Source organism: Haliaeetus leucocephalus, unplaced genomic scaffold (assembly GCF_000737465.1).
Source record: "Haliaeetus leucocephalus isolate CR32 unplaced genomic scaffold, Haliaeetus_leucocephalus-4.0 Scaffold819, whole genome shotgun sequence".
Lineage (NCBI taxonomy): Eukaryota > Metazoa > Chordata > Aves > Accipitriformes > Accipitridae > Haliaeetus > Haliaeetus leucocephalus.
This window is the reverse complement of record NW_010973255.1, coordinates 1,724,657-1,738,232: the sequence shown is the minus strand read 5'-3', so window position 1 is coordinate 1,738,232 and position 13,576 is coordinate 1,724,657. Positions and strand designations below refer to the sequence as shown.

At 39.4% G+C, this 13,576-nt stretch overlaps 1 protein-coding gene across 1 annotated transcript in view; it reads right to left on the bottom strand.

The window, feature by feature from the left end:
* Positions 1 to 11,480, bottom strand: part of NOX3 (NADPH oxidase 3) — a 39,285-nt gene extending 27,805 nt beyond the window's left edge. The window contains exons 1-4 of the mRNA XM_010581861.1: positions 11,436 to 11,480; positions 10,676 to 10,771; positions 10,360 to 10,470; positions 8,452 to 8,536 (exon numbers count right to left, since the gene is read on the bottom strand). Coding sequence (XP_010580163.1) covers positions 8,452 to 8,536; positions 10,360 to 10,470; positions 10,676 to 10,771; positions 11,436 to 11,480 — 337 coding nt within the window. The remainder of the gene's footprint in view (positions 1 to 8,451; positions 8,537 to 10,359; positions 10,471 to 10,675; positions 10,772 to 11,435) is intronic.
* Positions 11,481 to 13,576: the final 2,096 nt, after the last annotated feature.

Genomic DNA, 13,576 nt, shown 5'->3' with positions numbered 1-13,576 from the left:
ATTTGAAAAGCTGGGGCATAAACTGAGAGCTTTGCATGGGTTAAGCTGACAATTAGAGGAAAATTTTATCAAATATGTGTCTAATATGAAGCAACTCCTTCACATTGGAGAGGAGAAGAACAGCTCCAGGGTCACCTCCCATGTTTACAGTCAAGTGCCCTGCAGTCTTCAGTGTCATCAAAGGAGGACCTCTTGAGAGATGATATAAAGGTGTTTGCCTCTGATTTTAATTGTTCAAAATGAGGGAAATTGATTAAAATCCCTATTTTTTTATTAATATACTAGGATGTGCCATGGTCTAATATTGCTATGCAGGACACTAACTGGTCTGTTTTAGGCACAGACCAGTTTGCAACTTGCACCAGGGATATTTAAGAGATGAATCCAGAATCTGGCCCTTATTAACAAGTATGCAGGTGAAGCCTGAGGAAGCCACAGGAATGATGATTTTAAGGGAGAAGTCTGGATCACAGTGTTAGATCTGATTTGCCCTGAGCATCATATATCACCCCTACTTCTGGCAGTTTCCCAAAAGGTATATGAAATGGTCAGTTTAGAAAAGCACCTTAGAGTAAAGTAAGAACTTCCCTGTAATTCTGTTCATGAGTGGAAGGATGTTAATTTCAAAAGAAGGAAAAACAAAGGACTTTTTGTTTGATTATTGGCTAACATAGATAAAGTTGTAATCATGTTAGGTGCAGTTTCAGTTTTCAATATGAGAGATTCTCAAATCCATTACAGGAAAGTCGTAATTAACGCAAAATATTAAACGCCAAAGGATGAAAAAATGACAGTGAAAAACAATTATATGTTTACAGTAGAGCTATTAGGATATGCTATTTCTAGCTTTTATAATTAGCTTTCTGTTATCATCTCTCCTTCAGTGTTTATCTGTTCTGTTCTATTTAAAAAACCATTCTAAAAGGCAGTATTTGTAGTAAACCAAATATGATCTGCTTCCCTCAATAATATTCTCTCAAAAGATTCTTTTTTCCTTTTTCTTTTTCTTTTTTCTTTTTTCCTTTTTCTCTTTTCATGTTTTTTGCTTTTTTCTCTTCTCTTTTCTCTCTTCTTTATTCTCTCTTCTTCCTTCTTTCCTCTTTTTTCTTTTTTTTTCTTTTTAAAATTGTAACTATTCGCACAAAAGTAATGTCTTATTGTGCTAGTTACTGTGTAATCATAGATGAAACACAGGATTAAAAGCATAAGGACTTTGGTATGCTAAGTCTTTTAGGTGCCTATCCACTTAGTGAGTTCCCTCACTCTGCATGCTGGAGTCCAGCTCCTTTGCAGCACCTGGGGAGAGCTGTGGGCATGGGAATAGGAGTTAAGGTAGGATGCTGGCCATGGAAGTGCTTAAAACAGTCAGTGCAAAAAGGCAGAAGATTGCAGTCTTCCCCCCAACAGTAGGTTAGCCCATGTGTACAGGCTGGAGAGAGATAATTTTCACTCTGTTCTCCTGAGGTGATCCTTCTAGAGCAGTAGATGTGCTGTGGTTGGTTGACTGTCAGGTTGCACTTCATTCAAAACATAATATTAGCTTAGGGACTCCCTCCTGCCACTCCCTAACACCTGCTTCACCTCATTGCCCCATGCTTACATACTCACTGGGAGATAAAAGACCTATTTTAAAATCCTTGTTACAGTAAATTTAAAGTAGGGCTTTAAACCAAATCACATGTCCTAGTCACGGGGCTGACTGGTTATTCTCTTGTGAGCTGTCTCCTGATGAAGCCCTTAATAAAAATAATCAAATATTTTTTGACACAGGCATCCCAAGTGAATATCCTGAGCACCCAAACTGCAAAATCAAGCTCCCATTTTTTCTGAATCTTTGGCCCAGTGAATAATAAATTATTTATACAAGCTGGAACAGCTTCAGCAGAATGGAGACTGAATCCAAATGGGTATGAACTGCACAGAGATAAAATGAGCCTGGAAATTAGAAGACAGATTCAAGCCATCAAAGGAATGAGACTCTAAAATAACCTTTCAATAAACAGGATAATGGGATCAAGCAATCCAAGCAGCTTTCAGCTGAAGGTTGGTCATTTTATGAAATAACGTATATGACGTGACCGTGAGCATTAGAGGGTATTGGACTCAGTGACCCGGCATGTCCCGCGTACATTGTTATGGATTAGGTGCTGCACGTGAAACAACCTGGCCAGCATCAGGCAGGAGACGCTGCCCGGAGCCTGCACGTGTGAGGGCGCTCCCAGCACCTCGGCAGCGCCAGGACGCTGGAATGAAGGTTGCACAAGACCGTAAGCGGCGTGTGAGATGTGTGGATTCAGACTGTCAAAACCCAAAAGCCTGAGAGGCTTTGAGCTGCAGGGTTTAGGTGGCAGCTGTGTGGGGGCTGTGGCAATCTGTTCCCCAGCGTACAACTGATGTATAAGCAGTATATAAACACTGTTTATGTATTTAAGTGTAACAGCACTTTTAAGTGCTGAGTGGGAAGGGGGCGGCGGGGAGCTGTTCCTACAAGGGGCTCCTTTCAGAACAGATGTTTTGGCCTGGTAAGGATGTTATCAGATCCAGCTGGAAGGGAACCAAGTCATTGCTTGATGAGGACCTGATTTCTCTGACATCTGAAAGAGCTCACTTGGAGGACGGGAGTGCGGGGTAACAGACCTCTGTCTGCGGTAGATTGTAGAGTTACATGCTGCATGTAGTCCAGTACCAGCCTAATGGAAAGAGGAGAGAAAACTTTCAAAGGACGGAAAGCCCTGACAGTGAATCTCTTGAGTGGACATCTACTGAGCAGTTATATCTTGGCATCTGCTAGTAATTACTGGTGCAATCAGTAATGGTACTTAGGCCTCTTGTCCTCTATACCTGCAGGATGTTCTTTGTAACTCTGATACGATGTAATAGTCACCATAGCTTTGGGACCAGGTGACTTTCATACAGTTGTGATCTATAGCGCTGTTTTACCAAGGGTTCCCTGCAGCATATACACTGCAGGTTTTGGACTATCCTTGCTCACGTAAAATAGCAACATTGACTAGAGGTGGTGGTTCCAATCTGTGTTCAGCGCATAACACACTTTCTCTCTTTCACCTTCAAAAGACATAGATTTTTTAAAAAGTGATACTGCAGATTGTGAAATCTTCATGTGAAATGATGACATTTCTGTTGTTTAGAAGGCTACAAAATCTCGCACTTTCCTCGAAGTGCAGGACGGTACATGATTTGTACAAATTCCAGTCATGTCAGCAGTGACAGGAAACCTAATGCTATCTGGTATATGTCGAGTGTTGAGAACGAAATGAGGTGGTAGTTTCTTCCAGAGGTCCACATTTGCTAACAGAGTATTTGCAATCTCGAACAGAAAAAAACTGTGGTTTGAGTAGACATAGCTTCCCGAAAAGGTCTCAAGCCTAAGGTTTACTGAAGGGTAATCATGTTGCAACTTTTCCCTGGAAAAGAGATCCGCTTTCTGCAACTTAGCCTAGTAAGATTTTTTTGCAGGCTATTAAAGGACACCATTTTGTCCACCTGCATATTGTTCTGCCTTACTGTGTTACTGACAATGGAAACATCATCATACCTTCTTCTTTGGGATTTACCACATCTTCCCTTTTGGATGACATTCCCTCCAGCTTTCATCTAACAGGTAGAGCATATTACAAGTGTAGAAGACTCCCAGAATCAACAGCAGAGGTCTTTTCTGCAAGCTATTCTGTGGTAGTTGTTAATGTACAGAATATAATGATACACTGGAAAATATTAACATTCAAACTAATGATGTACTGAATATGTTGGTTTACCTGAGTCTCCCATGATCTTAAATATTGCCTAGAGTGTTATTAGATTAATACTTCTGATGATTTTTTGTGTGCTGCTAGGAAAAAATGATGCAATCTAAAAGTGAATTATAGCTGGATGGTAAGAGTAATGCAAAGTTCTAATTCCATTTTCAGTGTGGTTCATTTAATGTATAATAGTTGTAGCAGACTAAAAAGTCTCGCGCTGGATGCATTGCCATTAGCTAAAATATTTTGCATCCCTAAAGTGCATTTTCTGAAGGTCCTTTGCATCTGCAGTGTATAGAATTTACTAAGCAATTCCAAAATTAATATGCAGATTTCTGAAATTTGACCTTACAACAGTTGGGGTTTTTCTCCCTGCACCACTTATCTAAGTTAACCATGAGGACAAAGTTTAAGGTACTACATGTCAGGATTTTCAGTTCAATTTTTTCCTTATTCTGCATCACCAAATATAAAGTATGGAATAAATCATGTAATCCTTTAAACAAAGTTCTTTTTTATAACTGTGCATGAAGACTGAACAATTTTGACTGTTGTTTTTAACAACATCTGGAACCTCTGAAGCACTTAACATACATTAATTTGTATTTGACCCTGAGATGTTCTATCTAGTCCACCTCTGAGATCAAATAAAAGGTTTTATTGGAAGGAGGGAGGGAGGAAAAGGGTTGCTATTAGAGCATGGTGTTTACTGTACATATTCTTAAATACAAAGACATGTAATTAAATTATCTTGAAAGTCTGGTCAATTTAGCTAGTCTTATTCAGCCAATTGTGCCTTCAGTGAAGCATGCACAACTCTCATTGAACTAAACAGAAATTGCATGTGTTTATCTGAGGACAAGATTTCACTCTCTCTTTTTCTGCGTGCCTGTACAGGATAATAATCAAATTGGAGCTTGCTGCTAGCAGTTAAATGTTTTGGTTAACTAACCCATCATGATAAAATCAAAGGGTCAAATCCTGGCCTTTCTGCCCACAGAGAAGAGAACAGCTTTGCAAGCAGCTAACCTAGGCATGTAGAATTCTGTCCCTGACCAAGCCTGGATTCTTTTGCCACCCACTGCTTTGTGCCTTTTTGAGTTACACAGAACCCTTAATTCAGCTTCATGCTGTCTCTGTGGACTAAAAAAGTGCAGGTTATGTAAAAATTGCACCAATAGTGACCACACACATACTTGCATTGGATTTTTTTTCTTTAAGAATGGTTATGGACATCAAAGAAGAACATGACTTGGACCATTTTTTATCCTAGCTGGAAGCTTATAATCTTTAATTTAATGTAGTTTTCTTCCTAGTACTTGCACTAAGTCTGGATTTAAACAATCTGACTGAAAAAAATATGCAGTTTAATGGAAATTTGATTTTCTGTAATTTCTGGAAGTACAACACTGAGATATCAGCTAAACCTCTTTTGAAGATAAGCATCTGCTTCCCTGAAAACTTCACTGCTTACACAAAAATGTTACTCAGATCACCAAAGCCCTTCACATAGCCACCACTACCAAAATGTGGTTGAAAATGGAAAGGTTTGCTAGTATTTTTAGCTATAGATTTTTCAGTGCTTGTCAGAAGCCAAACACACCTGGCATCACTATACTTCTCTCTGCATTTTGCATGTTTTTAAAGAAAATCTCACTGCTGGAATTTTTAAGGAGCAGGAACCACCATTCCAAACAGCCTAACTACAAAGAACCTCACTGTCCTTCCCCTACTTTCCCTTAATTGCTTAAGCTTTATTCATATCAAAATTCAGAGACTGTTGGCACAATGTATCTATATAACCTTTCTGCAAACATCAAAACAACACAAGAAGCAGTCTGTTTTTCAAGATATGCAACGTATGCCAAAGTAAAAAAACCCAACATATCCCCCCCAACACTCCCCACTTCAGAAAATGTATGAATGTACTTTCTTGTGAGGGTACAAACAATACAGTAGGAGAGAGGAGTTGTACAAAATGTTATTTACTATCTCTTGTAGGTATCTTTAGGTTTCAGACAACTGCCTCTCAACTGAAAAGTCTCTTTTGCATTAGAAAGCATAGAAAGATTTGCACTGATCAAACTGTGAGTGCATGAAACTATGATTTTATTCTAGCAGAGTTACAGGTCTATAAGGAAGATTTATTAGTGGGTGAATAACTCCCAGACAGCTCTTATCACAGACAGGCATGCAGAATGCAGGAAGCCAAACTAAGCAGAATTCCCTTTACTGAATTTTCAATGATGCCCTTGATTATAGATAGCATTGTTTACTCTCTCTCTTTCCTCCAACTTCCCTCTTCCACTAGTCTCTAATTATATCCCTTTATGACCTGACCAATTAAAGCCTGCTCTTGAATTTGTATTAGAGCTGATGAAAAATTAAAGGTACCGATGTACTTTTTCCAAGGCCATGCGCACCTCAGCTGAGCTGGCTGCCTGTTAGAAGCCAGACAATACTAATGTTGCACTGACTATTTTTAGCACGCTATTAAATAAATATGCTGGAATAACACCACCTGGCAAGCTGAGATGAATACATGTTACTTTAATAATAAAGGAGTCTACAATTTTATATTGTGAGGCTAAGCTTACTGATCTGATCTGCAAATTGGTTTAACTTCTGGCTGCCACATTTAGGCTATTGATCATACAGGGGAGAACATTCATTTAACTAAGAATTACTAAATTGCAATAGACTAATAGGAGTTGACTATGCTTTTGTGTAACAAAAGGCAATATAGGTAGTACTTGGATAAATAATGTGTCAGTTGAGAGGAAAATGGCATCTATTTACACATCATTTTAACACTGTTAGATTTTATAAAAAGGGACTCAATATAGTTGTGGGTACCTCTGAAACGTTGCTTTTCTGTCACACTATGTGCTGTAGATTGTATTTTTTTTATTAATTTGAAATTTAATTTCAGGCAGCTGAGTTTCTGGCCATTCTTTACCCAAGTCTGACTATACAGTGATGTAGCGTTTTCCCAAATATGAGAGTTGTTTCTCACTTGTCTGTTAGGGAAACGAGTTCATAAGTTGTCATGTTTTGTTCATTAGACTTCCCTGTATTTTGTTTTCTTCCTCAAATACCGATACCTCATCAACTATTTGTTCGTTTTATATTCTGGAAAAAAAGACCCAAACAACTCAAATAACAACCCAACAACAAACGCTCATTTTCTCCCTAGAGAGTGACAGATTTAAATAATGGTGCTTTTTGTCATTTCACTTCAGCTCCTGTATCTTTTTCCTTGGAATTACTGAAGCCATAAAGTAAACACTTTTCTGATAGACTTGCACTTCCCAAACTGTCCACCTTAATGCACTAGCAAACATCTTTATATTAATGTAAAAACCAAAACCATAAAGATTTGACTGTGCAGTTTTGCTTTCTTTTTGGAGCATGACAAATTATACACCAAGTAGAAGTTGGTTAATTTACATTCCTGGGTTGATTTGTTAATTAAAGAAGCAATGTTGCGTTCTGTAGGAATCTGCTTTATGCTGAAACTGAACTCTGATAAATGAATGGACATGACAGTAAAGTAAATCACCATAATATACTATAAGATGCACATTCTCATCCCCCAGCCTTCTCCTCTGAATTCTTTAGCGCTACATACAAAGGACAAATTTTAGCTATTGATTCCTGATGGCAATCCTGACTTCATGTTCTTGTCTCACTGCATGGGGACATTAACAGCCTATAGACACAAAAGCAGCTCCCTCATGTAGACTGAAAAAAGTATTGGGATCAGGATCCACCCAGACAGCCTGGGGGTAGAACTGTTACCCTGCAATGACTTATGCTTCCAAATAACCCTAATTAACTCCAGTGCCTCCTTCACGTTTTCTAAGAGAACTGTCTGCCCCAGATACCTCTCCATCTCTATGTGTTTATGTCCTTCCTCATACCGCCTTTTGTTCTTCTTTGTGCATTCCTCTTGCCCACACTATCTCCTGTTGCCCTCATGTCCTCTGAATACCCATAAGCTTCAGTATTCTCCAGGTCCTTTAATGACTTGGAGAACAGGAAGATGCCATGTCGTCTTCCCAGCCAGGCGAACGAACACCTATACCTCAGTAAGTCACTAGGATCTGCAGAACAGATGATAACTTTTGAGCTCAAGATGCAGTTTTTTCCCTCAGGGGGGCCATTAGTTCCCTGTACTCATCACCTATTTTAAAAAAAATATTTAGGAATTTAAAGGTTTTGAGACAGCTGCTTGTCTCAAATTCAGATTAAATTTATTACCTGGTCGAAAAAATTATTGAAGAAGATGTAGTGGTGGACAGATGAGCGGTGTGACTCACAAGCACCATTTCCTTAGGAAAACAGACTGTAATGCTATGTCACCTCCCCAAACAGCCACTCTCAGAGTTTTAATTAAAGTTATTTACACTAAATATTAAGAGCACACAAGTTGCTCACATTAACTAAATGGCAACTAGTAATTACTATCCAGGTTGAAAGTTATTGACTTAACAGTCAAACTTTTCTCAAGCAAAAATGGTTACAAATGGTTAATCAGATGGAACTCCTACACCTATTTAAAGCTTCAGTCACCAAATGATTGCACTAAAATAGCACATCAGAGCTGATGGGGATTACAGCATTAGGCAGAATCACTGTGAAATTCAAAACATTTCAAAGGCAAAGAAGAAGGAAAAAAAAAGCTTACTTGCATTTACAGCTATTCCGTAGGCAACCATCTTGTGAAATGCGATGTTTTTGTCAAGCTGTCTCCTCAGTGCTCCTCCACAGCACTTGGTGAAAAAGCAGACCTTGTTTTACATCATTTCGATTACTATTTACAGCTCACATTTTGGAGAGGAGAAGAGAGGAGTTCAGTACATTTAAAAATGGAATGTTGAAGGAATTCAGTGGAAGTTTGGGGTTAACCTTGACTTTGGGGCTCAGGTAACTGCTTTCGGCATAGGACGTCTTAAGCTATTCAGCCTATAGAGGGGCTCAAAAACAGGTTTGGTAAAACTGTGCTACATTTAGCTGTGATTTGTGAGTGGTTTATTGTGGCTGGTGATTAACTAATTTGCTGGTATAAGGACACCAGGCTGGGCCACCACTGCTTTGCAAACCTAGGTTTAGCTGCATGAACACAGCCGAATTGCTGGCAAAGCCAGCTTGGAATGAAAACATTTTTGCTGCTTTCATGAAATGCACACCCCAGGAGGGTGAGGCTGTCTAGACCTCAGGTGGCTGCACGCTTATGTGTTACTGAGCCGTCTTCCCATTATTGGAAGTGCTTGATGGTGGTGTGCTCATGGCCAGCTGGGTGCCTCTGCACAGAGCCAGCCTGGGGCCGGGGCGGGCGGCAATCAGCCAAAACTAACACACTCCTCTGGAACCTAGACAGCCCTTGCGGACCTAATTCAGTCTCCGAACGGTGTTGTGGTGTCTGGATTGCTCGCTTGACCTGGCACAGTGCCATGCCAAAGATCCTGGCATTTATCCATGTTGTTTCCCAGCTAATAAATCTTCCAAATATCTGGAGGACTGTGGGGTGCAATGCCAAGACACAGCACCTCCTCGGAGAGACACTGGATCCAGCCTTGTGCTGACCATGCTGGAGCCAGTCAAGTTGCTCTGTACCATGCTCCTCAAGAGGAGAATATTGTCTAGAAGAGCAAGATGATATTATCTGTGAGAAGAGTTCCAGTTCTCTGAGTTCTTACTCAGCATCTAAGTGGGGTTGCATATATTTTATGTTAATTCACAAACTGATTCAGAAGTCCAACAAGGCTTTTTTTTCTTAAATGCTCATCTCCTAGACTCAAACAATTATCAGCTTTGTTTCCAAGCCTAAAGACTGCTTGAAATGTAACTCTTAACTCTCAAGAAAAAAAAAAAGGCAGAACTGAAATAAGAACCAGCTTACAGTAAAATAAATTAATGTCACGATTTCTAAATTCCTGTTGTTCTTGGAGGCATGAAGTGATCAGTGATTTTTTACCCAAACATGTGGTATTGGAATTGCTCTGACTGTAAAAATTCACTGCAAGTTGAAGCTATAGCTAGTAGAGCTAAAGCCTGAAGTACTTCCTATGTGTGATGCCGAGGTTAATGTAAATGCCTCTGAGCAGATGACCACTCCATTACAAAAACACGTGTTTACAAGAAAGGAAGACCTGAATGGTGGCCACTCAGGCAGAAGGGTTTAGACATGTTCCTTATTATCCTTATGACACTTTTATCTATCTGTACATTTTCTCTCTCCAATTTTCACTTTGCAACTACACAGGATATACATGATGGATACATATATTCTCCATTTGGCCAAGTTGCATTATTACATCCTTTTTTTGTAGCTCCTCAGTTTTCACTTCATGACACCATGCTATGCAGTGGCTGCCAAAATCAGCATTGCATTTAGAGCACTGTGTTAAACAAGCCATTTGTTTCTCTTCAGTCACGAATACTGACAATTTAAATGGTAATAACTAGGCAATAGTGTACAGATTTCTCTATCAAAAATTAAAAATCCTTGGAAAATGTTTGATATGGATAACACTGCTAAACTATGGAAATAAAAAAGGGAGGATAATATGGCTATTTGCAAAAAGATACTTACAATGCTTGCTCCTCTTAAGAATGAGGTAAGGTTTCTACTGACTGGTAACAGGATTAGCATGCAGTTAAAATTAAGGCACGTTGCAGAAGCTCTTGCCCAAGCCAGGGTTGACTGTACATATAACAGCATAAAGAAATTAAATTACAAGCTTGGTATAGGAAGAGCAAAAGAAAGAAAATACTATATTAACATAATACTCTTATATGGGAAAATTACTGTTGAAGCATCAAAAACATTATTATGAAGGATGTAAACAAAATCAGACTATGCATATATTCTTCTTGTGGAGCCCTTTAACAATCAAACTCGTACTTACTCCCAGCATAATCCGTGTATAAATGTAAGCATCTTCATCTTCATACCAGTGGAAGGTATCAATAAACAAATAGAAATTCAGTCCCAGCCACACCAGCTACAAAGCAGACAGGCTACAAGTTAGTGACACTAGTTTTTTAATGCATATAAAACTAGTTATGGTTATAATTTTAAAAGTATCTGAGAGGTGCTTCAAAATCAGTGTGCAATGCAGTTCTTGATCACAGATGATAGAAATCACAAATGCCTGCTGGAATGAGACTATCTTTTAGCAAATGCAGGATTACAGTCCTATTCCCACACCCCCGGTAGACGATATAGATGACATTTACTGTGTGATGGTAAACTTGATCTTAAACACAGGGCTTAGCCTGGCCTCTAAAAAGGCAATAAAAGCCAAATTTAAAGAATTCCAGAAATGGAGGGAGTTAGGAGCTGAGGAAATTCCTTTCTCTGCCCCCCATACTCAATTCACCAAAGTCTCTGAAAAGAATTCAAAATATAATTTCAATTACAATTGCAAACCCCTGTTCCCTTTATCTGAGGACTAAAGTACACGGGCTTAAAAATAATTAAAAATAAAACAGTAAGACTTTAAATTGTTTTTAAGACTAGTTATAAAAAGGCTGCTGAATATTTTATAGCAAGTTTTACATTAAGCTTGGGAGTATTACTGTAAGCAAACCATAAAATGTCTTTTAAACAAGCTTAAAATATTCATATATATCCAATTAGATTTTTTTAATGCTAAAAATACTCACTAATAACAGCACTGAGAGTTTTTCATTCAAAATCCAGCATCCCATCTTGAGTGCCTCTCCCTATGCTAGCAGCAGCTGACTCTTTCCTTCCAGTGTAACCTGAGTTCTCTGTCCATTCCTCAGGCTTTTCTACTAACTCCTTTTGTCTTTAGATTTTAATAAGCACCTAGTGGGAGCAGGAGCTCTCTCTAGGAATTTTCTAATTAAGGACTGCCTGACAAGAACAGATCACCCAAGTGACATGTCTCATGACCTGAGTAAATAAAATGCTGGTCATTGTCCAGTCCTCTCTCTCTCCGAAGTTATTTCTCAGCAATTGAGAGATTCTGTCATTAAATTGTCGTTTTGTACTAGCATTTATTTGGGTGGGTTTTTTTGCGTTGTCTTTGCAGTTTGAACAGAATGCAACATTTCTTTATGATTTGTCTTTTAATTTAGTAGCAGATGGGAGCATCCTTTGTGTGTATAAGACAGGAGCTTGGGAGTGGCAAAGTCACTCAGTCAGAAGTTGGGAACTGCCGGAATAAAGGGTGCCCTTCTCACATTTTTCTGGATTTCTTGTGAGTATAGATTATGGCAATGTTAAAATGCATGATAGTTTTTCATTCAGTCGGCCACAGTCATAAAATAAGCAGTTATTTTCTCTTTCTTCTATTCAAATTGTTTGGTGTAAGGGCACAAATCCTACTTCCTTCCCTCCCTGCTAGGAGGAGAGAATTAACAATTAATTTCCTCCTGGGTTTCTCTGTCAAGTCTCACAAACATTGGCTGCCTTCACCTAAGACCTGTGAGGTGAGGAGAAGATGCCTATTTCAGAGGTCTGAGCACAGAGGGGTTAGGAAAAATTGTACCCCTTGTGCATGTGGCTTGAGCAGCCTGGCAGGTGCCGTGGCTCTCCATGTGCTCTGGACCTTGCTCCCATGTTTTGTCTGCAAAGTGATGTTGCTTTGGCAGGACTTAAGGTACTCAGGAAATATAAGCCTCTTCCAAATACAATCCACAAACACTGTCCGGTGCTGCAGTTTACCCTTTTTTTTCCAGGATTTGTTTTTATTTATAAAACCAGATGTTCCTGTTCCTCCTCCGGGTTTGTGCTGAGCGCTGTTCAGCCTACTTCCTTCTCCTCAGAGGTTTACTCCTGTAAGGATCTAACAAGCCACCTGCAAAAATGAGTCAGCAGGATTCAGTACCTCTCAGCAAGATCAAAACCTTTGGACAGGTCAGTGTAACAGAGAATGCTGTTAGTCCGCTCAAGACTTTTCTTTAGTAGGTCATTATTTGAGCAGCCAGAACCATGATTATATTCAATGTGAAGATCACATTTTCTGATTTGCCTTTACTAAGAGAGAAGAATAATTTATTGACTTTTCTGCACTTCTCTAAAGGGAAATCCCTTCCCCTTGACCTCCCTTACATTGTGGAACTGGCAACAGGTGGGGTAAGGAAGAGATTGCTTTGAAACATGGTCCACTCCACTGCAGGAACGTCCTCCTGGCCGACCAGGTCTTAGCTTCTCTTTTGTCCCATCCTGGTGAGTGCTCTGCATTTACCCTTGGCTCCCCTCGCCAGAAGCTGGGCAAACTCTGCCTGTAGTAATCTCATTCCTTCCCCAGTAAAACCATTTTCTTAAGGCCTTCCTGACTTGGCTGCGAAGGAGACCTTTCTGTGACAAAATAGCTTAAAATTCCTTAAAGTTGAAATGCTGTTAAGCTCAGCTACTTTTTAAGCCAGTGCTAATGACCATTAATATGAGTTAGCAGAGCCATGGAAATGTGGTTATGAATACTCTGAAAATAAGCATTTACAAGGGATTTATTTTGAGCTTTATTTTTCTTGGATGGTAAAATTAAGCATTATTTATTAACAAACTTTATGGCAAGCCATGTGCAGTAATTGGCCACTGTCCATTTTGTGACTTGATATAGGCTATTCCCACAATGACCCTCTTTATAGTAGCTTTGGTAATGCAGGAGCTAACAAGATAGTGAGTATTGCTGTATTTTTCAGAGAGGTCAAAAGAAGAGGAAATAAGGGAGAAGGGAAGAAGAATGTGCAGAGGGTGAGGAGAAATACTGGTAAGGTCAGATGCCAATTTTAACTACTTAAAAAAAAGTGCGGGGGGGGGGGGGGGGGAAACCCCC